Consider the following 25,439-nt stretch of genomic DNA (forward strand, 5'->3'; position numbering starts at 1 on the left):
GTATCAGTTTCTTCATCCATAAAATGGGCATAGGAGTATCTGCCTAATAGGGTTGTTGTAAGTTAGCATACATAAAGCACTTAGAACAATTTGTGGAACATCATGTTATGTATGTATTTCATATTATTATCATCATCCATAAATGGAATATTGTACAACTGATAGAATGCTGTAGATCTGTATATACTGACATGTATATAACCTGTATTGGATACCTTTTTTCCTAATTAGCAAGTGTTGTTTTATAATTAAAAAATAGAAACCTAATTAATACTTTCATAAGTGTTTCTTTTTGTATTTTTTATTTTTGTAACTTTGTAAATTTGTATTACTGTCATGTTCAAAATTGGACATCTTAAAATGATTGAGGTATACCTGGAACTAATATAACACTGTATGTTAACTATATTGGAATTAAAATTAAAAACTTAATTAAAAAATGAATTGGCATAAATAAAATTAAAAGAACATTTCATATCCTTTCAGTTCCTTTCCATCATGGAATACTTCAGGTAGTTATGTCTTTATATAAACATTGCTTCATTCTGCACTCTGACTACATATCTTACCAGAGACTACTCCTGACAAATGGCCTCTATAGGTTTCCATTTCTTTCTTTATAGTTTGTGTGTGTATAGTTTCTTTATGTGTGTGTGTGTGTGTGTGTGTATGAATATATAAGAATATAGAGCTAGCAATAGGAAGATATGAGACACAATGAATATGCCAAAAGTGAGCATTTTCCAGATATTTGAATGAGACAGCCATGTGGTCATGTAATTTAAACATTATAGTTTTTAGTGTTCCAGAGTTGGTAATCTCTGTTCTTTTTTATATTGTCTTTGTCTTACAGTTATAATATAGTACAAAGTATAATTTTGTTGTTTATATAAATACCCAAGTAAAAGATTTTTAAAGTAGTCAAATTTTATCAAAAAGGAAAAGCTAAATATAAAATTTAGAATACCAGTGGAAAAATATCTTTCCAGACAAACTAATGACACATGCCATAAAATTTACTTTTTATAGGTTTCTTTGGGAGTATATTTGGATTAATGGGTGTCTACATTTATGATGGAGAATTGGTGTCAAAGAATGGATTTTTTCAGGGATATAACCGACTGACTTGGATAGTTGTTATTCTTCAGGTAAAACATTTAAAGTCTTATATTTAATGCTAATAAACTTTATTTTAATATAGAGAATCAGAGTAGCTACTGATGTATGGTGGGAGGGAAAAAGATCCCTCCTGTTAGTGCTCTCATTATATCTAGTTTATTCTGGGAAGTTAAAATAGAACTGGTCTTAATGCCACAATGAAAACTTACTTTGAAAAGGTCATAAATGAACTTTATGGTATTTAAATTTGACATAATGAAAGTGCAAGTTTAAGAATTAAAGAGTTGAAGTTAGAGGTAAATATAACTTCTGATTTTTTTTTACAGTTCTTGTTGTTGTATATGTTGTGTATGATCAGCCCATTAAGGCTCAAAAGCAGATCTAGATATTTAAATCTGTAGCAGGTACATATTAAAATATTCCTATCAAATTATCTCAGTTTATAATTTGAAATTGTTCAAGGGTTGAGTAATTTCATCATCAAAAAAAGAAAACAACTTGATAACGCTGGAGGATACAAAAGTTAAGATACAAGTCACTGCCTTCACAAAGCCTTTCTTTAAGAGGTATTTGAAGCTGTAGGAGCAAGCTGTCTTACAGAAATTGTGTGAAGGTGGCAAATTGTGGTTGTGTTTTGAAAGCAGGAAATATACTTCTATTTTTAAGATAGGAGAAGAGACCAGGATAAATGAAAATTCAGAGGAAATATAAAATAGAGATAGGGTAAGTTAGAAGAGTTTGTATGATGGCTTTTATCCTAGCAGAAGGAAGCCCTCTTCCTATAAGACTTGAGTTAAATAAAGAAGGTTTGGTATAGTTGGTATGATTCCATAGGAACTACATTGCCAGGAGGTAAAGGGACTCAAACATCAATTTGTAGTGAGCTCAATTGGCATAATTTGTGACTCTCACTAATAATAAGCTTCTGTCTTGTGAGGAAGTTATTAATGTGGGTAACCCAGATTTAGGAGTTTATAACTAGAGTTTGGCAGAAAACAAAACTGTGTTGTATGGTAAAACCTCATTATTTAAGCAGGTACAATTTGGAATTTGAGAGGGATTTGGCAGAAAGTTCTTTCTACAATCTTTTCAGGAAGAAAAATCTGACAGCAATAAAAAGGGGATTGAAGGGCGAGGAGCTAGAGGAAAAAAAGCCAAGTTAGGAGCCTATTGAAAGACTAGTAAAATAACTTAAATTACACTTTATTTTTACTTCAAAAGTAAGAACATTTCATTGATCCAAGTGACAGTCTTCCCACATTTGTCTGAACAAGTGATGTTTAATTACTAAACTGGTTGAGGATAGATGTTTTATTCACAGTACAGTTAAACTAATATAACAAACTGCAGATTATGCTGGTAGTTACTTCAGGTAGCTTTTGTAATAAAAGGGCTATTGAACAAAACTCTATGGTCATAAGAGATGATTATTTTTTTTTATTTATTATTATTTTTTTTAACATTTATTTATTTTTGAGACAGAGAGAGACAGAGTATGAACGGGGGAGGGTCAGAGAGAGGGAGACACAGAATCTGAAACAGGCTCCAGGCTCTGAGCTGTCAGCACAGAGCCCGACGCGGGGCTCGAACTCACGGACCATGAAATCATGACCTGAGCTGAAGTCAGCCGCTTAACCGACTGAGCCACCCAGGCGCCCCAAGAGATGTTTAATAAAAATCACTTATTGGGTCACCTGGGTGGCTCAGTTAAGCGTCCAACTCTTGATTTCTGCTCAGGTCATAATCTCACAGTTCATGAGTTCAAGCCCCACGTTGGGCTCTGCACTGGGGCCTGGTTGGGATTCTCTCTCTCTCCCTTTCTCTCTGCCCCTCCCCTGCTCTCTCTCTCAAAATAAATAAATAAACATTAAAAAAAAATTTAAGGGATGCCTGGGTGGCTCAGTCGAGCCTCTGACTTCTGTCCATGATCTCACAGTTCATGGATTTGAGCCCCATGTCAGCCTTTGCACTGACAGTGAGGGGCCTGCTTCGGATTCTCTGTCTCCCTCTCTCTCCCTGTTCCTTCCCTGCTCGCTGTCTTTCTCTCTCTCAACAATAAATAAACATTAATTTTTTTTAATTAAAAAAATAAAATCACTTATTACAATGGGATTAAATTTATAGGACAAAAGTCTAAAGTTTTATTGAATAATAAGATTGTTTGGGAAAGCAATTTTATATATGTTTGTTTAAAATAATCTTTTAAAACTTTTGCAGGCACTTGGAGGCCTTGTAATAGCTGCTGTTATTAAATATGCAGATAATATTTTAAAAGGATTTGCAACCTCTTTATCCATAATATTATCAACACTGATATCCTATTTTTGGCTGCAAGATTTTGTGCCAACCAGGTAATATATTTTTTTCTATTGCTTTAAGTCTCCAAAATATATAGAAAAGTAAGAATTCTTAATAAGATCTGGTATGAAAAATCTTGTTTTATTACAACTTTTGAAGGATAGTGGAAATACCGTAAAAGATCCTTTTAACTATCTTTTAAAAAAAGATTGCAAACTAAATGCATAAAAGAAAATCTTCCACTGGAAAGTTTTTTATACAAATTTGGCTAGCCAGAATTTGCCCAACAGATTAAAAAATTTTTTCCAAACTCTTCTCCAAAGTAAAAAGTCATATAAAAAAGTTAATAAGTCATATAAAGTCATAAAATAAGTCATATAATGGATTTGTATGTGTGGAATTTATGTAGATAAAGCCAGGAGAGTAAATGACATTCTTGAATAGTTAACATAGAGAATGTGGCGCAAGAGAAAACTCTTTTCGATGGTGGCAGGAAGATGTGGTTGGTTGGGAAGGGAATTGCAAGGAAAGGCAGAAGACCCAGGATGTTTGGTGTCGTGGATGCCAAGGGAGGAGACAGAATTAGGAAGAATGAAGTATGATAAATACAGATGGTATTGAAGGTTCTATCATTTTTAAAATTTATAATCATAATTATAATCATAATTTTAATTTCTAATTCCGGAGTAATGAGATTATATTTTAATGGATTCCAGGATACTATACTTGGTTTTCCTCTAACTTCACTCCACTCTTCATCTTCTCAATTTCTAAACTTTGGAATCTGAAGGCTCTGCCCTTGGACCTCTTATTTACACTCACTCCCTTAGGTGATCTCTATTCTCAAGGCTTTAAATATCATCTATATGCTAATAACTTTCACATTTTAATTTGAATTCCAAGCTTGTATATATAATTGCCTATTTGACATTTTCACTTGAATGTCTACTACATAATTCATTCCCTGTCCCTATAAGGGTTTCCCAATTTAGTACATGGTAGCATCTCCATTCTTCCAGTTGCTTAGGCCAAAATCTTCCTTGACTTATAGGAACACAGTTTATCCACAGTAACCTAAGAGAAGGCAGAGTCTATGGATATGGATGTATAGACAGACTTAAAAAGGAAAGTTAGAACGTATGGAAGTTCTTTACCTCCTGAGTGAAGTAAGAAGTAAGGTCATCAGCTTCTCTTTACCCTTCTCTCATACATCATTCTAATCTAGAAAGAAAGCCTGTCAACTCTTCCTTTTTGGTATCCCCAGGGTCAACCATTTCTCACAACTTCATTGCTACTATCCTGGTCCAGGGCACACTCATTTATCATCTTGATTAAGGAAATAATCTGTTGATGTATCTTCTTGCTTCTTCTCTTGGGCTGTGTTCCTACAATTTTCTCCATTCAGCAAACAGACTGATTATTTTATTTTCTTTTTTTTTTTTCAACGTTTATTTTTATTTTTGGGACAGAGAGAGACAGAGCATGAACGGGGGAGGGGCAGAGAGAGAGGGAGACACAGAATCGGAAACAGGCTCCAGGCTCTGAGCCATCAGCCCAGAGCCTGACGCGGGGCTCGAACTCACAGACCGCGAGATCGTGACCTGGCTGAAGTCGGGCGCTTAACCGACTGCGCCACCCAGGCGCCCCATATTTTCTATGTAAATTAGATCATATGACTCCTCTGTTCAGAAATCCTCTGCTTTCCATGTCATCTAAAAGTTGTCATCATTAATGACCTATTTGATGTGGCCCTCAGCTACCTTTCTGTCCTCATCTGATAATCTGATACTACTTTCCTCTTATTCACTTTTTTTTTTTTTAAAGTTACAGTAATCTCTTGGCCATGGGCTTTGATTTGTCCTTCAGTCATCTTGGAATACTCATCCCCTATGTATTCACATGACTAACTTTCTCATATCCTCAGGTCTCGGTTCAAATGTTACTTTATCAGGAGACCTCCCGAAATAAAAGGGCACCCCCCTCCATTCTATCATTCTTTCCTCCTTTCTTCAGAAGATTTATTACCATCTTATAAGCAAGGCCAGAGGTTGGCCTATAAGAGGTACTCCTTGTGTCTGAATGAATGTTCAAGATCTTAAAATTTTAATACAGCTAGTAAAATTCATTTGTGTCACTAGAGTGAGATAGGATTATGGGTGGAATTTGGCAGGAGAAAAATATAATATGCCCTTTATATTTCTATATTGAACATTTATGGTTTTCTTCTTCTAGCAACCTGGACAATAGGTCTGGGACATGCATGTTGAGATCTGTGATTTTTCTGTGACATCAGTTTAAAATTACTTGTTTCTAGTTTGGTATGGGAATGAATTACTTAGCTAGTGAGACTAGCCTAACAACTAGGATCTATACCTTAATTATGCTTTAGGTACTCTATTCATTAAGTGGGGCAGTTATGTGCTTTGTATTGTTTGAAAATGTTTGGAACTATAGATTTTTAGGGTACATTTAAAAAAGCATACCTTAAAAAAAAATCAAACCTCATGTAAGGCTAAGTCAGGGTGTTAACTTTAAATCTTTGAAACATGCAGGGAATGAACAAGTAAATGAAAGGGGAAATCAGTAGAGGGACAAAATAGTGGTGTGTCAATAAGATGCATACCTGCATGTAAATCCATGTTTCTGAGGGTCTGTGTAAGGTATGTTGCGATGAAGAGAAAAAGAGAAAAGACAATGATACCGTTATTATTGAATGAATGAATGTTTTGACTCTGAGCCGCATGAAGGAGATGGATTATTTTTCCTAAAATATAACTAGACCCTCTGTCTTTGTATATTCTTATACATGACCCCTATTCCAAATGTATTAATATATTTTCCATGGTTACCCCCATTTCACTTCCTAAAACGGTTTTCATGTGTGTTTTGGGTTTGTTTGTTTTGTTTTGTTTTGCTTTGGTTTCTCAGAAGTGGTACCCCTATACTTGCTTTTCTGGCTGCTTCTTTGGTAATCTGTCAATCCTTATTCACTCTCTCATTCATTTTATCCACTGCCATGTCTTGTCTGTCCTCTCTATGAAGATAAGTCCCAACTTCAACTCTAGATCCCTATTTTCAGCTGACTGCTAGACATCTCTACTGATATCACATCACCAGTATTTCCTTTCCTAACTTATTTTTCTTGTGTTGATTATTTTGCTTATTAGCATTAACCATCCTTGCATTTAGGCTTATTTATTCTTTTATCAAAAATGTATTAAGTGTGTAGTATGTGTCTTCCTTTCACTGTACCAGATCCTGGAAAAACCTAAATTTATGAATGAGATATGTTTCCTCTCTTCAAGGAGGTCACAGTGATTAGAAAGTTAGATATGTGAATAAATAAATGAGAACTTTATGATTAATACATTATTGAAGTATATATATAATTCTATTGGAAGTCAGGTATTCAAATCTTTGAGATAATCGTTGTTTTCTAATAGTTTTTCCCCAAGAAAAATTTTTCTCTCAGAACCATCTAAAAATAACTATCTTGACAAGCAGGGGTTTCCTGACATTATTAGGTTTTCTAGTAGATCCTGTTAGAGATTTCATAGAATGGATTCCTGCAGGGGGTAGAAAATTGGATCAGACAACTTTTCAGTTGAGTGTGTATTCCAGAGGTTCAGAAAGCTAAACAAAAGTCAGAATGCCTGACAAAGAAAGTTTTCAGTCAGAAGCTCATCCAAAGCCTAATAATTATTAAATATTCCTATGGTAGTAATTTTCTTCAAGATATATTATAAGAAGTTTATGTTATCTTAATCTTACCTGTGTACCTGCATCCAGGGCTTTTGAAAGTTGCCCATTTATGTCAAGTCAACACTAGATATTTATCACCACAGATAATTATTGAGCTCCTTCCATATCCTAGGTACTTGGGGTATAATGATGAATGCTGAGCAGATGGTTAAGCCGGGGTGTAGACATGTAAATAATGCCTTATTTAATACAGCATAGTAAATGTTATCATAGAGTACATCTGCCTAGGGGAGTGAGTCTTGGAGACATTAGACCTGAGGTATGAATAATCAGTTTTCTTGGGAGAAAGGACATTGCAAGCAGAGGGAGTAGCATCTACAAAGACACTGTCTTGAAAGGCACGTTGTGTTCACCGAATTACAGATTGGGTGGGGTGGAGTGTGGAAGATGAGGTTGGAGGGACCACATTAGGAAGGGCCCCTTTGTGTCATAATAAGGGTTGTGATCTTTTTCCTTTATAGAACAAATGTTTATTGTTGTAAAGCAGGAGAGTGATTTTGAACTGTTAATAGAAGCTTTAAAACCAAGACAAATACATGTCTCTATAATAGCACTTTGAAGAATATACATCTTAAAAGTTAAGATTGGTATTCAGTTTAGCTCCACTTTAAGTTCTAGTGCCAGTTTAAGTTCATTTCCAGTTTATAATAAGGTATATCTATGGGCAGATAAAATAAAGAATAAACCAAGTATACCTGCATTTAATCTAATTTACTTTTGTAAAGAAAGCATCCTATGTAAATTGGTCCTGAGTTTTGCTTATTACTACCTTGGATTTTAAACTGAACTTTACTTTGGTCTGAAAAAACTTCCATTTTCCCTTTTTACTTTCAAATATTTAAAAATTGAGATCTTTTATTATTCAGTGTATTGCAGGCAAAAGACATGTTAAGGGGAAATACAACATTTAAAACATCTTTGTTTTGGGAGACAATACAGTGCAGTGGATGAAAGTACAGGCTCTAAAGTCAGACAGACCTGGATTTGAATCTCGTCTTCCATTTCAAGTTGTGGGATTTTAAGCAAGTTACTCTAACCCTCAGTTTTCTCATATATTAAAAAAAAAAAAAATAAGGACAATACTAATACTTCTTCATAGGGTTGTTATAAGAACTAAGTGAGATAATGCATGTAAAATACTTGGCTTGAATACCTAGAATGTAGTAAGTATTCAGTATTTGTTAGTCATATTATGGAACATTTTCCCCCAAGTTATAATTGTTTTTACAAGTGAAGAAATAGAAAGAAGTTGTTTGCTTTTAATCTGATTTTCTCTCTTTATTTTTTCTTCATCTGTTTAGTGTCTTTTTCCTTGGAGCCATCCTTGTAATAACAGCTACTTTCCTATATGGTTATGATCCCAAACCTACAGGCAATCCTACTAAAGCATAGTATATACTATCTTTAACTGGTTTTTCACAATGGTGCACTAGGAATCTCAACATTAATCTTGCATAGAGGACTTCTACAGATTCAAAGAAGATATCATCACGCTGAATCTCATCATATTCAAATGGTTTGAAAATATAAACATTTAAGGCTAAAATATGTGTATATGTTAACAAAATACCTATTACATCTAGAAATCAAAGCTTGAAAGTACTTCCAGGGATTGGAATAATTATTGGAAAAATAATTATTGGAAAAAACTTGAAATCTGAGTTTAAAAAGATTTTACCTTTTGATTGCTGCAGAAATGTCCTATGCACTCTTTGCAAGAGCACACAACAAATGTCCGATACCAATTTTTGCAAATTAGATCTATTTAATCTTATTAAATGTTTTTTATCTTTTTCTGTACAGATATATCAAATCACATGGAATATTCAAAGTTTGAAAATTATAATTATAATTGCCTATAAAGCTGTGAAGAAATAGAAGTATGATTTGAAAAACATTTTCATGTATCTGAGATTTTTATATTTATACAAAAGATTACTAAAGAAAGGATTGCTAAATGTTATTTGTTCAACTACATAAAATTTGATAAAGTTACGTTCTGGGTCTAATTTGTCAGAGAATAAAATTCATATTTAAATTTAATGTAGAGAAGTACACACATCTATTTCTCCATCTACGTTTTAAGATCTTTTAGTGCTTTGAAACTGCTGAAAGCAATCCAGTTGCTCCTGTGCTAGAGAGTAGCCAGAGACTTTTGCACTAATGGAGTTTTGTCCTTAATCTCTTAACTATATTTCTTTTCTGTAAATCAGATAAATCCTTAATATTACTTTAAATTAAATTTCTGTATGTGGTAATTTCCATTGAAGTTTCAAAATGTAATTTAAAGGAAATACTTGTTTAATAATTTAAAATAATTATTGTCTAACATCTCCACTTGGAGAATTTTGAACTATCAAAGCATATACTGTATACATCTAGAATGTTTTTAAATGAATATTTTACTCGTTGATCTGTAAAAACTTCCTTTAATTAAAAACAACCACCAAAATAATTGTAGTATAGATGTCAATGAATTGAGACCAAAATGACCTTTCTTAGAGACATTCCAGATTGCCATGATATTTCATTATTTTAAATGGCATCATAGCTATAACTCAAGGCTGCTCAGAAGAACTTTTTAGGCCTCTCATAAACCCACCATCCCCAGAAATACTGTGGTCACATGTCTAGGAGAGGTAGCCAATTCTGAGTCCCTTTCTGTGGCCCTAAAAAGCTGCTGGGAAGGAACCACTACTTTGCTTTTAAGATAGTGGTTTCTTTTCCATTTTGATTAGCACTGGAGTTGAGGTTGTAAATTACATGTGTTATTTAATAAGTTGGTTCAATGGAGAGAAAATATAGCAAAAATGATAAGGTGAATTGGTGGGCAAGAATACTTTCTAAAAATGGAATATAGGTTTAACTTAATTATTGACTATATAGACAGAATTAACCTATTGTGTATAAAACGTATTTTACTTTATTTTTTCATTCATGCTTCATATATTTTTAAAAGTCTCCCATTCTAATAGTTAAAAACTGTAGAAAAGTAAATATTTTTATATAGTTATAATGGATTTTGTTAAATAGAATTTGGCTCAAAAATACCATGTCACAAACTGTTGGATACTTTTGGCTAATTAGGACTGGCTATATTACTTTGCTTATGCAAACCTAGTCTCTACAGGACACAGGCCTAATCTATTCCATTCAAAGCTTAAAAGTGTTTAAAAGTACAAAATACTTTTAAATCAGTTTCCTGGTAATTCCAAACTGACACTAAGCAAACTTTCTGGTAGCCTGACTTATGATTTTCAGTGACCACCTTTGAGAGCATTTGTTTAATAACTTTACCACATTTTGAGCATGGTGTTTTTAACACCATTCTGATGTACATCTTACTACCTACTGCCAAGTGAAATCTAAATCCTGCAAATGCACAGAATTCAAGAGTAAACATAAAGATTTATATTTGGCCCACATTGAAGTACTAGTTGGGTACTTACATATTAATTCAGTGTACATTTACAATTAATTGTTAATTCAGGTTTAGTCTGTCCCTTCAAAAAATGATACAAGCAAATATTGGAAATCAGACAGGTTAGTTACCATTGTAATATATTTTCAGGTGGCCAAAATAACAGTTTTCAAGATTCTCAATAAAGCTTATAAAAATATAATCAAAGTTGTGACAAAGGACAAAATAGTCTAAAGCATATTTTCAAATGAAACATTTATTAGACAAGCTTAGTTTATATTTTGATTATAGGTTTGAAGATGTTATTAGAGATTGGGTTATGTAGCTTATAATTTTTAATTCAGAAAGAAAGAATCATATTTGAGAAGATGGGCCTGTAGGCTATATCATGTCATATATACAGATAATGCCATTTTCCTCAGTGTGTGGTGTGTGTTTTGATGACCTCCAAAAGCCTTATTGTATCAATCTTTTATAATGATGACTTCTTTATTATTTAAATTCTTACTTTTTGAAGTTTACTTGTTATCTCTTAACTACTTTGTTCATTATAAAAATGTGCTAACTCATGGGAGAAGAGTGCCAGTTGATGGTTCTATTAAAAATTAAGAATATGGTATTTGGGAAGAAAAGTTTGAAATTCAACATGTAGATGTTTCAACACAGTAGTATCACCAGTTCTTTAATAAGTATTTTTAGAGAAGTTGTAGGCTACTTTTATGGTGGAAACTGTAGTTTAGAGGTGCAAAACTTAAATGTTTACATAAATTTATATCGAATGTCACAATTTCTTAGAAGGAAAAGTAGTTTGATATTTAAGCTAGATTCTAAGGAGACAGAGTTTGAAAAGAAACTAATTGACTTTGTACCCAGTAGACTTAATGTAATATTGATTATTCTTAAGAATTGATACACTTTTCCTACATATCAAATTATTGGACTTTTAAAATGTCATTGAATAGTCATTCAACTGAATTTTGTTTTGTTTTTAAAAATAGGGTTTAGCATCTCTTGTTTTACTTACACTTTCATTGTTATAATATTTAATTACACATGGATGTATGCTTTACGTAAGAAAAGGTTTATAAAAGTTATTTATGCTATATTGAAAGTCATCTTAAGAATCGCCCAGATATGTAGCATATTTAAAGAAATTACAGGACCAAAGAAAAAGCACCTTTATCAAAATCTGGTCCTATGTGCCTTGCTTTACCAAATACCTGACTTTTCTGGAGGATATTACTGTAATTCACAACTTTGGACACATGGGAAAATTAACATTTTAAGAATAACTATAATTCAATTTTTTGGATGTTTCAACATTGTTCTTTAAACCCATTATCTAACAGAATATTAAAATAGGTATATTATATAAGCATTAGTAAACAGTACTTATTTAAATAAATTATGCACCGTTGCTTCATCATTGAGCTTTTGAAACTTTAACAAATGTATATAGATGTCATTTTGTTATTTTATTTCTTATTATGAGATATAATTTACTGTGATTTTTAAAATATTTTTTAATGATTTGAATTCTGATTTTGTTTATATGTCTGTGTATTTCATTTGTTTAGAAAGATTCCTTTGAGTATGGAAATGTGATTTGTATATTTAAATTTTTTATGGACATAATTAGAGGAATGTATAAATTGGTCTTTTGTTAAATGGCTTTTTAATTGATAAATTTTTCTTTGTCATTTTTTGGTATGCAGTTATTATCTATTTACTAGATTTATGAAAAAGATTATTTTCATAATTAACTCTATAAATTTCTTCCTATAATTCTTGTTTCCCTTTTCACCTGTGTTTGACTTAACCATGAATTAGATTCCTTTCTATATATCAGAAATGACTTCCTGATCTTTTCCATCATCTCTCGTTACCTTTATCATGTGTGATCTTCTTTCTTTTTTTCTAGCCTGTGCTCTAGCATGAAAGACTGGGTTTTATTTAAACTAGTTAGAACTTCTCTACCTGTGTGATAATAACCTAATTTTTTGTTGTTTTAAATAAATTATCTGTTTGCCAGCCTCAAGGTTAAGTAATTATAGTGATTGGTATATATTCTCTTCATAATGTGAATATAATTGCTTCTATTGTGACTACAATTCAGTGCATAGAGATCAAATGATAAGCAATATAAAAGATTTCATTCCCACCTCTATTAGTGAAATATCCTTGTACAAAATTGTACAAATGCTTTGTTTTAAACAATCACTAAAGAGCATCAATATTTAATTTTATTTTATTGTATACTTTGGTTTCTTGTGAAAAATCTTTACATTTTTTTTGGAATTGGAATACTTCTTTTGTTGGAAGTATATCACGATCCTTGAATCCCAGTGCCATGCAAATACACCTCCTAATCCAAATCTTATGGATATCTACTGCCATTCAATAGTGAGACAGTGACCAGCATTCGTAAAAATGGTCTTTCTTATGGTTAAAAGTTTTGAATTCCTTCAAAGCAGGATTGATTATATATATATTCCAGAAAAGAAAATAGCAAAGAATAAATAAATTGCCTTCACATCCCAAGGATTTGAAATTGTACTATAGTAGAGAGAATCTCGGTGACTGCAAATTCAGGGATTTCCCAAATTTACCTTCAGGTTCAATAATCCACTAGAAAGACAGAACTCCCTGAAACCTATTCTATTCATAATCATGTTTATTACCAAGAAAGTATACAAATCTGAACCAGCCAAAGGAAGACACATATAGGGTGGAGTCTAGGAGGGGCCCAGACTCCTTTCCAGGTGTCTACTCCCTGTGGAATCATGGACCGTGTTATCTACTCCTGGCCACAATGTACACACAGTATTGCCAGTCAGGAAAGCTTACTCTGCTTTGATGTCCAAATTGTTTTTAATTTTTCTGTTGTTTGTTTATTTTTGTGAGAGAGAGAGAGAGACAGAGTGTGAGTGGGGGGAGGGGCAGAGAGAGAGGGAGACAGAATCTGAGGCAGGCTCTAGCTCTGAGCTGTCAGCACAGAGTCTGACACAGGGCTCGAACTCAAGAACCATGAGATCATGACCTGAGTGGAAGTCGGATGCTTAACTGATTGAGCCATCCAGGCGCCCCTGGTGTCCAAATTTTTATCAAAGCTTTCTTACTTGGAATGATTGATTCTTTGCCCACATGGTTGAACTTACTAGCTCTGTCCCTCCCTGGAAAACTGACATCAAGTTATAGGGGCTCATTCTGAGTCATCTTGTTAGCAGAAATTATCAGATGTGAAGTCCTAAAGATGTAGGCCAGAACTTTGTTTGGGTAAGGACAAATTCCTTACTACACAGTGACCACTTATTTCTATACACATTCTTCTGAACTGATGAGGATGACACAAACAATGTCAATTTGTTTATAGAGACTTTTAATTTATACTTTATCGTTTTAATTTGAGAAATGTCAAATGATTCTAAACATGTGACTTGGGGGTAGAAAAACATTTGTAGTCTGATACATTGCTAAGTAGCACATATAGTATTCATTTAGTTTTCAGTTCTGATGTTTAATGACAGCCTTATTAAATGCTGAACTATTTTAAAGAATACATTTAAATTAATTTATAGATATTTTATACTGTATATTAATGTACATTGTGAGCTAATTTTATTTTATTTTATTTTTTGCCAGTTGAAAACTACAACATGAATGCCTCTTTGGAGGGACTTCTTTTACTGATAATTATTATTTTTTTTAAGTCTGCTATATGGTAGTGTAGTAATTTATTCTGCCCATTAGTAACTAATATTTGAGGACATTTATAATATTAATGGAATTTAATCTGAGTTCAACTTTTTTTTACATTTCATTGTTGCATATTAATAAGAGATAGTCAAAATAATTATGGTACAAATTATTATGTCAAAAACATAATAAATGCTTGGTGTTAGTCAACAATTCAATTTTTGGCTTAAAGTTCTTTGCAAGAAAGAACATTTGGTTTATTTCACTAATAGGATTATCTCTTAATGCTACGATGGCCTCTTCTTGGTATTTCTTCTCCTCTGGAATTTTAGTATACGTTACCTATGTATAAATGGAGTTGAGTGAAGAGGTACCATTTATTCCAAATAAGAGTACGTAACCAATTACTATTGTAATGAGAGATAGACAGATAGGGAGACCAATAAGCCTAAGGAGTTTAAGATTCAGAAATAGAAGCCCACATGAGATATATGATGAAACCAAATAGGGAGTTTAAGGAAAGAACAAAGCCATAAATTGCTCTTTCAGGCAATGGCGAGGATGAATTTTCCACCATTTTCCCTGTGGCTTTAGATAATCTTGGGTCTTGGGGCGCCGGGGTGGCTCCATCAGTTAAGCATCCGACTTCGGCTCAGGTCATGAACTCACAGTCTGTGAGTTCGAGCCCCGTGTTGGGTTCTGTGCTAACAGCTCAGGGCCTGGAGCCTGCTTCAGATTCTGTCTCCCTCTCTCTCTGACCCTCCCCCGTTCATGCTCTGTCTCTCTCTGTCTCAAAAACAAATAAACGTTAAAAAAAAAAATTTAGATAATCTTGGGTCTTTCAAGCACCCACTCAGGCCCTTCCTGGCAGCTCAGGCAGCTCAGCACCAAGTCCATTTTTAGCTAATTTTAAATTACCATTAACCATTGCTATTATAAGGAAAAGTTAATAGAATAAAACTATTACCATTTGTTACTTTAGATGACAGTACAGATTCACTGTTAATTGATAGGTCCACATTTGCAGTCTAAGCATCAGCCCTCCATTGGATCTAGCCAACTTTTCATTTATGAATGTATTTACATGTATTCATTTAGGACTTCTAATATGTAGAAATAACTTCTTTAAAACAAGTAACATACTTTTCCTTTGGAAATAGTTTACTAGAGATACTCACTTTCATCCTTTTTAAGTAGACCTCACTGAAGATTTAAAAGAATAATGGATATTGTTATAATGTTTTGGGAGTAATCCTCTGAAAATACACTCATGTTAAAATGTGCTTTAAATGTAAAGTATTTAAGGGGTTTAATTGAATTTGCTAAATCAGACTTGTGTATTTTTTAAAAATATTTTTATGTTTATTTCTTTTGAGAGAAAGAGAAAGAGCGTCTGTGTGTGAGCAGGGGAGGGGAAGAGAGAAAGCGAGAGAGAGAATCCCAAGCAGGCTGTGTACTGTCAGTGCAGAGCCCATGGTGGGGCTTGATGTCACCAGTCCTGAGATCATGACCTGAGCTGAAATCAAGACTTGAGTGCCCAACCGGCTCAGCCACCTGGGTGCCCCCAGACTTTGTGTGTGTGTGTGTAAGTTTTTATTTATTTTTATTTTTGAGACACAGAGACAGAGCATGAGTGGGAAGGAGCAGAGAGAGAGGGAGACAGAATCCAAACCAGGCTTTAGGCCCTCAGCTGTCAGCACAGAGCCGGACACGGGGCTCAAACTCACAAGCAGTGAGATCATGACCTGATCCAAAGTCGGACACTTAACCAACTGAGCCACACAGGCACCACTGAGACTTGTGTATTTTTAACAAAATGTGTGAATGTGCTTGTTTTTATGTGTTTGCTTTTTCTTTTAAAAGTCACTGCATGTATAAAAACATGATTTCTAATAATTGAAGGCTTATGTTTAATCCTTTAGACTGAAGTTTTATTATGACCTATTATTCTGTGTGGGTAGTAAATACAGCAATTAAAAATTATGATTCTAAGTGCCTTTTCTAATATATGCAAGCTCCTTCAATAGGTTTTCTAAATATTATAGCAAAAGTAGAGTTATACTTGTTGGGTTACAGAAAATTGTGACAGCGGTGAGGCCATGTTTCAATTTATGACTTTGAAAATATTGTTGTGAATTTTAGAATTTTAAAACCTGAAGTTCACTCTGGATATTACATGCATAATGCTCCAAACTTCCATTACTTCATATAATTTATGAAGTCTCCATTTACTTTATAGGCCACGTTTATTTTTGTTTTGAATGTTTTGGTTTTATAACATTGCCATTTTAATGGTTTCAATCATGCTATGACAGATTTTACCACCTTAAATTTGAGGGGCGCCTGGGTGGCGCAGTCGGTTAAGCGTCCGACTTCAGCCAGGTCACGATCTCGCGGTCCGTGAGTTCGAGCCCTGCGTCAGGCTCTGGGCTGATGGCTCAGAGCCTGGAGCCTGTTTCCGATTCTGTGTCTCCCTCTCTCTGCCCCTCCCCCGTTCATGCTCTGTCTCTCTCTGTCCCAAAAATAAATAAACATTGAAAAAAAAATTTTTTGAAAAATTCATGGGTTATCTCCATGCACTCACAAAGTAATCATTGTTAAAGACTGTTTTTTCTAAATTTGTTTTATTAATGTTTATTTTTGAGAGAGACAGAGCGTGAGCAGGGGAGGGGCAGAGAGAGAGAGAGAGGGAGACACAGAATCTGAAGCAGGCTCCAGACTCCGAGCTGTCAGCACAGAGCCTGATACGGGGCTCGAACTCATGAACCGTGAGATCATGACCTGAGCCAAAGTCGGACACTTAACTGACTGAGCCACCCAGGTGCCCCAGAGACTCTTTTCAATTTAAATTTCTTCAGCTTTTCAATTTGAAAAAATTCAAACATACATAAAAACTGAAAGAATTACTCTCACCTAAATTCAACATTACTAACACTTTGCCATACTAGCTTTATCAGGACACTTTACTCCTAAATACTTCAGCATGCATATCCTAAAAATAAGGGCATTTTCCTATTTAACTCAATACAATTTATCACACTTAGAAATGTTTAAATTAATTTGATTATATCATCTGAGTTCATATTCAGATGTTTCCAATTGTCTCAGAAATGACTTCACAGGTTTTTGTTTTTAAACCAGGAAGCAATTGAGGTTCATATTTTGTATTCAATTGTCTTATTAGTCTCAAAGATTCTTCCCTGCACCCCCTTGGTTTCTTACCCCCCATTATGTGACTTTTTGAAGAATGTAAATCACTTGGTTTCTGTCCTTGATCTGTCTGTATTCTTTGACTTGTTCCTTTTATTCTTTGCATTTCCTCTGAACTGGAAGTGGAGTCTGTGGGTTTGATTAGCTTTAGTCTAAATGTTTTTGGAGAATATTTCATAGGTGATCTTGTAGATTTTACGTTTTATCACATTGAAGACATAATTCTAGATTATCTCACTAATGAAAGTGATAATCAGTCACTTGATCAAGGTGTTGACTACCATATCTTTCCACAGTAAGTCATTTTTCCTGCTTAGTAATTAGTAATCTCTAAGGCAATGTTTTGACACCATGGGAATAATCTTTTCCTAACAGTCTTTTATTCAATAACTTTAGCATCAACTGATGATTCTTTTTTTAATATATCTTTTTTTTTTTTAATGTTTATTTTTGAGGTGGGGAGGGGCAAAGAGAGAGGGGGACAGAGAATCCAAAGCTGCATTGACAGCAGAGAGCCTGACTCAGGGCCCAAACTCACAAATTGTGAGATCATGACTTGAGCTGAAGTTGGACACGCAATCTACTGAGCCTCCCAGGTGCCCCTCATCAACTGATGATTCTTAACTGAATCATTTATTACACTACACTGATGTGCAAAATGGTGATTTAAACTTTTTTAATTTTCTAATTTTTTCTACTTTTATTAGTTTATATTCTTCTATTTAAAAAGGACTATTTCCCTTTTCCCAATGCCCCCTCTTTTTTCAAATATCTCTATGTCTTCAAATTATTCAATGTATTCAATGTTCAATATAGTCACAGTTCTTTTTGATATTCTGAGCCAACAGCCAGTGGAAGTGGAAGTCACTGCAGGCCAGCTCCTGTATCTTAGACGTGACCACATTAGTCTCTGAGTTCTTGCTTCCTTCAGTCACAAGATGTCCCAGGCCAACCTTGTACTTGTGCTGTCTCAAACCTGGAATATCAGCTATTTCTTCAAAGAGCCTATTCCTTTTAGGGGGAATGGAATCTGGATTCTGTTTCCTTTTAGACCATTTCAGTGGACAGAGCTAGGAAGTAAATTTGTTAAAAAGTTCATAAATTCAAATTGATACTCAAAATTTAGCCTTAGAAGGTTGTTGTGTTTTTTTAAATTTTATACTTGCCTCTCTTTTACAGTGAAAATACTGGTTCTGAGTAACAGTGTATGTGTTCATATGTTTTATTATGAGGTATATTTTTCAGCACTAAAAATATTACTAGTAGTAAACATACTAAATTTTGTGTTTTCTTTTTGTCTTAGACTAATAGACCACTAAGGATATATACTCAGAGTAGTGTTCAAAAATTAGTGGAAATCACTCTTTTCTCTACATGACTATGTTCATATACCTACATTTGGGGGTGCCTGGGTAGCTCAGTCGGTTAAGCGTCCAACTTCGGCTCAGGTCATGATCTCATGGTTCCTGAGTTCCAGCCCACGTCAGTCTCTGTGCTGACAGCTGGGAGCCTGGAGCCTGCTTCAGATTCTGTGTCTCCCTCTCTCTGCCCCTGCCCCGCTTGCTCGCTCTCTCTCAAAAATAAACATTAAAAAAAAATCTAAAGAACTAGGTTTACTTTTGTATTCAATTTCAGAATTTACATAAAGATTGTTATTCTGTTTTTGAATATGTAAAGGATTTACATGGTTCCGAGTTAAAGCTACCTTAAAGTTTACTCAGAGAAGACTAGTTGTCATGCCATTCTTTCACCCCATTTCACCCTAACCACCCCCCAAGGTGGTATTTTCACTAGTTGCTAGTTTATATTTCCTGTGTTTCCTTTTGAAAAATAAAGTTATGTATATTGCTATATTTACTGTGTTTCTTTTGCTATGTGGAACGTGTTCTCTGCTTTTAAGATTTCTTTTTTGTTTAGAAAGCTATGTATGTTCTAGCAATTACATTTATACTGTTGACATTTTATGTAATGCTCTTAGAGCCCCCCTTTTGCTTATCTGGGTTTCTGTTTGTCATTTTTTTTAAGTTTTATTTATTCAAGTAATCTCTACACCCAAGGTGGGGCTCAAACTCACGACCCTGAGATCAAGAGTCCCATGCTCCTCCGATTTAGCCAGCCAGGTGCCTCTAGTTTGTCATCTCTAAATGTTCTTTGATTCTGGGGCACCTGGGTGGCTCAGTCTGTCAAACATCTGACTGTTGGTTTCAGCTCAGGTCATGAGCTCACGGTTCATGGGTTCAAGCCCCACATTGGGCTCTGTGCTGACAGTGCAGAGCCTGCTTGGGATTCTCTCTGTCCCTCTCTCTCCCCCTACCCTGCTCACTCTCTCTCTCTCTCTCTCTCTCTCTCTCTCTCTCTCTCTCTGAAAATAAGTAAATAAATACACATTTTTTAAAAATGTTCTTTGATTCCCATCTAATTGCCTCGTGACACCACTGAACTTATTCCACTCCTTCCTCTAATCTTCATATTTTTAGTTCCCTTATTTCTATTTGATTAGAAAATGTATAACATTTACACACTATTTTCTCACTCTAATGCCTGTTTTTGTTATAATATTAAATATATTTTAAATCTACTTAATACTCTCCACTAGTACTTATTATTTCTTTTAACATTTATTTATTTTTGAGAGAGAGAAAGAACGAGCTAGGGAGGGGCAGAGAGAGAGAGAGGAGGACAGAGGATCAGAAGTGGGCTGACCACAGAGAGCCCGATGTGGGGTTTGAACTCACATCACCCGTTGAGCCACCCAGGCATGCTTCCACTAGTACTTTGGCTGAATCCTCCCCAGTCAACTCATGGCTGGATAAAGCTCTTCCAGTAAAGTACACAAGGGAGAGCGTCTGGGCACACTGTTCCTCAAGTTCTGGCATGTTTAAAATTTCTCCTGGAACCTGGATACTTTAAGTTCACCTTGACTGGATATAAAATTCTTGGCTCAAACTTTCTTGGGTTTTTTTGGAGAATGTTGCTCCGCTATTGTATTGCTTGGTTTTAGTGTCAGGCTGGCACCACTTCTTATCTGTCTCCTTTGGCAATGTTAGTTTTTCTTTTTAAGATTTTAAGTGGTCTCTACACCCAACATGGGCTTGAACCCACAACCCCAGGATCAAGAGTCCCATGCTCCACTGAGTCAGCCTGACGCCCCTGGAAATATTAGCTTTGTTGTTGGCTTTTGCCTGGAGGCTCAGATAATTTTTGCTGTCATTTTCTCTTTGATGCTTTTTGTTGTTGTTGTTGTTGTTGTAGCTGATTTATTCTTCTCCCCCATGTTTCTTACCTTTATTATATCTGTTCTCTCTTAGAAACCCTGTAATTTAGTATTCATTTTTTTTAGATGATTTTATTTTTTCAGTATATTGGCTGAGTTTGATCAACTCTCAGTTCACATATTCCTGCTGGGTTTTAAACCTTGTATATGTTGCATCCTTTCACATCTGCAGTTGTATATTTAATGATATTTAATTAATATTGAGAATGTTGTATGCAGTTTTCCTCTGCTTCATATTTTCCAGAGTGTAGTATCTTTTAATTGAAAAGTCTTCATTTTCTGTTTTCTTTTTATAGTAGCCTTGTATGGGCTTTTGGTGGCTTTTTTGTTCGTGATAAAATGTTCTGGATTTTCCTGGATCAGCAAGAAAAGGTGGTTCTATGGAAGAGATGGGTGAAGGGGTATCAGTGACTCAGTTTTATAGTTAAAGAAAATGATCTTCTGTTGATATAGTGCAGTTTCTTTAATAAATGGTGCATTTTGAGGTTTGGATTCTGTGATACAATCTTAAGGTTTTTTAGGAATATTTAGCTTCAGCCACTTGTTCTTCTCTCCAAGGGATCCCTGTACCTTCCAAAGTACCTCTTGAAGTATTCTCATGAACTTCCCAAACCTTGGTTCTTACCTGTTTTCAAACCTGATTTTCTCCTCATTATTTTGGGGGACTCCCAATATCCTTAAAAATCATTACCTTTTGCTTATGCTTGCCAATGCTAATTTCTGTTGATTGTAACCAAAGAACCCTAACTGACCCACACTAACCACTTAATGTAAAGTTTGTGAATCTTCACAACCCCAGATAACGTACAAAGCCACACATGTACACACAATAAGTCTGTTAGTACAAGACTGATTACTCTTGTGTACTATTGCAGCTCTTCCAGTGCAAAGCCTGACATTCTGGACATTCAATATGTATTAAATTTCTCTTATTACATTATTTCCAACAGCACTTGCCACAGTCTGCAATTATCTGCCTTTTGTTTGTTTCATAACTTTTGTCACCCAGTATAATTAAGCTACATGTAGATAAATATGATCTCATTTATTTACATATCCTCAGTGTCTAGTAAACCAGTGAAACACTTAGAGTACTCAAAAATATTTTCTGAATGACTAAACAATAATCAGTTCTTGAGGGTGGCAAAATTGGTATAGCTGAGGGGCTATGAAGAATCAGAGTAACCAGACAATAAATGATCTTACCAGCCCTCTATATCTATCCAAAACAAGCTCTTGGGAATTTATTTATGAAATCTCGCATGACTTTCTGTAAACAGTTTCAAGTTGAAGCTCAATGAAATGTTTCTGCAAGAGAATATTTTTATTTTTTATGGATTTTTTAAAAGTTTATCCATTTATTTTGAGAGAGTGCACTAGCAGGGGAGGGGCAGAGGGAGAGAGAGAGAGAATCTCAAGCTTGAGATTGAGGGGCTCGAACTCACAAACCGTGAGATGATCTGAGCCAAAACCAAGATTCTGATGCTCATCCCAGTGAGGCACCCAGGCACCTCAGAGAATATTTTTAATGTTCTTATTTTTGAGAGAGAGGGAGACAGAATCTGAAGCAGGCTCCGTGTTGTCAGTGCAAAGCCCGATGCGGGGCTTGAACCCATGAACTAGGAGATCATGACCTGAACCAAAGTCGTTTGCTTAACTGACTGAGCCACCCAGGCACCTCCCGTCCCCCCACCCCCTCCCTGCCATCCCACCACCGAGAATATTTTTAAACAGGTGATCTGGGATGTGTGGCTGGCTCAGTCAGTACAGCATGATACTCTTGATCTTGAGTTCAAGCCCCACCTTGGGTGTGGAGCCTACTTAAAAAATAATAATAAACAAATGATGGGTTTACTTATTGATGGGAAAATGTAACTTGAAGTATCCATCAGGCTAACTGCCTTTCTTCTCCCTTCCACGGAAAGTGGTTTGTTTTCTATTTCTAGTCAAATGTTTTACATAGAAATAGGACAGAAAATTCAACTTTATCTTTTAACATTTTATTTTGAAATAATTTCAAACGTACATAAAAGTTACAACAGTATTACAAAAACACATTCCCTTTACCCTGTATATTAGCTATCTACAGCTATGTTACAAATTACCCCAAAACTAAGTGGCTTAAAACAAGTACTTTAAAAAAAAATTTTTTTTTAATGTTTATTTATTTTTGAGAGAGACAGAGACAGAGCGTGAGCAGGGGAGGGGCAGAAAGAGAGAGGGAGACACAGAATTTGGAGCAGGCTCCAGGCTCTGAGCTGTCAGCACAGAGCCCGACACGGGGCTTGAACTCACAGACCACGAGATCATGACCTGAGCTGAAGTCGGATGCTCAACCGACTGAGCTGCCCAGGCGCCCCTAAAACAAGTACTTTTTTATCTTACAGTTTCCGAGGGTCAGGGAACCTGGAGTGGGTAATCTAGGTGTTCCTAGCTCCGGGTTTCTGAAGTTGCAGTCAGGATGTTGGCATGGGTTGCAGTCAGCTAAAGGCTTAACCAGGACTGGAGGATCTGCTTCCAAGACTACTCACATATCTGCTGGTAGGGGGCCTTAGTTCCTGGACACCTAGATCTGACCACAGGCTGTTGGCAGTGTCATGACATGGCAGCTGGCTTCCCCCAGACTTGGGCCCACAGTGAATGAACAAGACCTAGCTAGAAGATGCCATGCTTTTATGACCTACCCTCTGAAGTCAATGGTGTCACTTCTATATCCTATTAGAAAAGAGTCACTCAGCCCAGCCCTACACACTCAAGGGGAGGAGAATCAGACCCCATCTCTTCCAGAGAAGAGTATCAGTGAACTTGGGAACATATCTTAAAACCACCATACCCAAATACACTATTTTTAAATAACTTGCCATTTTGTCACTCTTACCCTCTTCTCACATATATAAACATGTTATTTCCTAACTATGTGAGCGTAGGTAACATGCATCACATCGCTTCACTCAAGACTTAAGTGTATTATGTAAGAAAAGGGATATTCTCTTAGCTAACAATACAGTTAGGAAAATCTGACTTTTAACATGGGTGATACTCCAATCTGTAGTCCATATTCCACTTGTGTCAACTGTCGTTTCTATAATCCCCCCCCCCATTGATTTTTAAAAGCAATAGTAAAACAAGTAGTAGGTTACATAGTGTGACATAGCTTATGTAAGTTTTTTATTGGCAGGGAATAAAGAAAAGGTCCTGGAACAGGCAGGCTCCACTTTGGGGTGGCAGTGGCTGAGCACGAAGACAACATACTGTTTCTGAAAAACCAGTTTATCTTTATCCCTTCAGTTACCCACTATTTCTGGAAAACGATTTCAACTGTTCCCTTCGGTTCCCGTCCTGGTTAGAATACAGTTGGGAGATAGCTCTAATAGTTGAAGACGCCTGGTAAGAAGTCCAGGGCAACCATTTATCAGCCGTATTTCCATGAGCAGGTAACTTTCAGAAACTTACATTGCTTTATCTGTGAAGACGGACTATAAGGGTCTCTATCGCCCAGGGCTGTTGTGAGAACTGAGCGAGCTGATGAACGGAGAACGAGCCTAGCGGCTTCCCTCTGGGCTTCCCTCCCCGCGCGGCGAACGCACCGCGACCGAGAGGGCGGGGCGGTGTCACGTGGGTGGGGCGGGGCGGGCTCCTCCGCTGATCGCACGATGTGACGCGCCGCCGGAGGCAGGCCGGGCCCTCAAGATGGCGGCGGGCGCCCCGAGCGGCTCGGCCCGGCAGTAGCGGCGGGACGGCACTCGCCGCTGGGGCCGGCCGCCCCGGGAGTGGCTGCAGCAGCGCCAGGAGTCGAGGATGGTAAAATGACCCAGGGGAAGAAGAAGAAACGGGCCGCGAACCGCAGTATCATGCTGGCCAAGAAGATCATCATTAAGGACGGAGGCACGGTGAGCTGGGGTACCGCGCTGGGGAGCGTCCCTCGGGGCTCCCCATCCCATCTCTGTCCCCCACGCCGCCGCCACCAGCCTCCCTGAGTGCCCCTGCCCTCCCCCACCCTGTCGGCGGTGCCGGTGTCTCAGTCTCCAGGGCCCTTTTGCCTCTGCTCCGGGGGGCTTTCCTCCCTCGCCCCGGCCTGCGGCCTCCGGGGCCCGTCCTCTTGGGGAAGCCGCTTTCCTCTCCCGCACCTGCCGCCCTTTCCTCCGGCGGCCCCTGGAGGCCCTTCGGCCTCGAGCCCCACGTGCGCCTCCGCCGCGGGCTGGAATTGACGCCGGGCTCTCCAGCCGGCCGGCTCCCCGCGTCGCCCCGGCGGTGCTGGTCCCGCCGCGCCCCTCGCCACCGCAGCCTTGCCTTCGCCGCCGGGCCCCGCGCCGCCGTCGCTGCTCTTTCGAAGGTGCTGGGAGCTATCCCTGGCTTCCCATATGTTTCTAGCCGGGCGGTATCTGGTGCGACGACCCCGCTGGGGCTCCTTAGTGCCTTGGCTTTCTTCTTCCACCTGGTTCTGGGTCAGTGCTCCTGCTCTTAGCTTCTTCCAGTGCGGTAAACACTGTCAGAAGGTGGGCTTTCCTCTTCACTTCCCGGAGTCTCAAGCGTGACGGAGGACACCCGGGGCCTAGACTTAAATCATCTGGTTTCCAAAGAACACATACCACTGTGTTGTTTTAAAATCACCTCCTTTATTTTAAAATAAAAGCCGCTAAATAGAATTATCATGGTCTG

The 25,439-nt window shown here is 36.7% G+C and overlaps 2 protein-coding genes and 1 pseudogene across 3 annotated transcripts in view; 2 read left to right on the plus strand and 1 right to left on the minus strand.

Moving 5' to 3' along the window:
- SLC35A3 (solute carrier family 35 member A3) overlaps positions 1-12,846 on the plus strand; it is a 54,244-nt gene extending 41,398 nt beyond the window's left edge. For both annotated transcript variants that reach the window (XM_043575658.1, XM_043575657.1), the window contains exons 6-8: positions 1,030-1,148; positions 3,337-3,470; positions 8,481-12,846. In XM_043575658.1, coding sequence (XP_043431593.1) covers positions 1,030-1,148; positions 3,337-3,470; positions 8,481-8,571 — 344 coding nt within the window. In that variant the 3' untranslated portion in view covers positions 8,572-12,846. The remainder of the gene's footprint in view (positions 1-1,029; positions 1,149-3,336; positions 3,471-8,480) is intronic.
- A 1,627-nt stretch (positions 12,847-14,473) lies between these two features.
- LOC122479431 lies at positions 14,474-14,986 on the minus strand (annotated as a pseudogene).
- A 9,414-nt stretch (positions 14,987-24,400) lies between these two features.
- The window catches only part of MFSD14A (major facilitator superfamily domain containing 14A), a 45,344-nt gene continuing 44,305 nt past the window's right edge, over positions 24,401-25,439 (plus strand). Inside the window, exon 1 of the mRNA XM_043575662.1 lies at positions 24,401-24,670. Within this exon, the coding sequence (XP_043431597.1) occupies positions 24,587-24,670 (84 nt within the window). The 5' untranslated portion in view covers positions 24,401-24,586. The remainder of the gene's footprint in view (positions 24,671-25,439) is intronic.

The sequence above is a fragment of the Prionailurus bengalensis genome, chromosome C1 (genome assembly GCF_016509475.1).
Source record: "Prionailurus bengalensis isolate Pbe53 chromosome C1, Fcat_Pben_1.1_paternal_pri, whole genome shotgun sequence".
NCBI classification, from domain to species: Eukaryota; Metazoa; Chordata; class Mammalia; order Carnivora; family Felidae; genus Prionailurus; species Prionailurus bengalensis.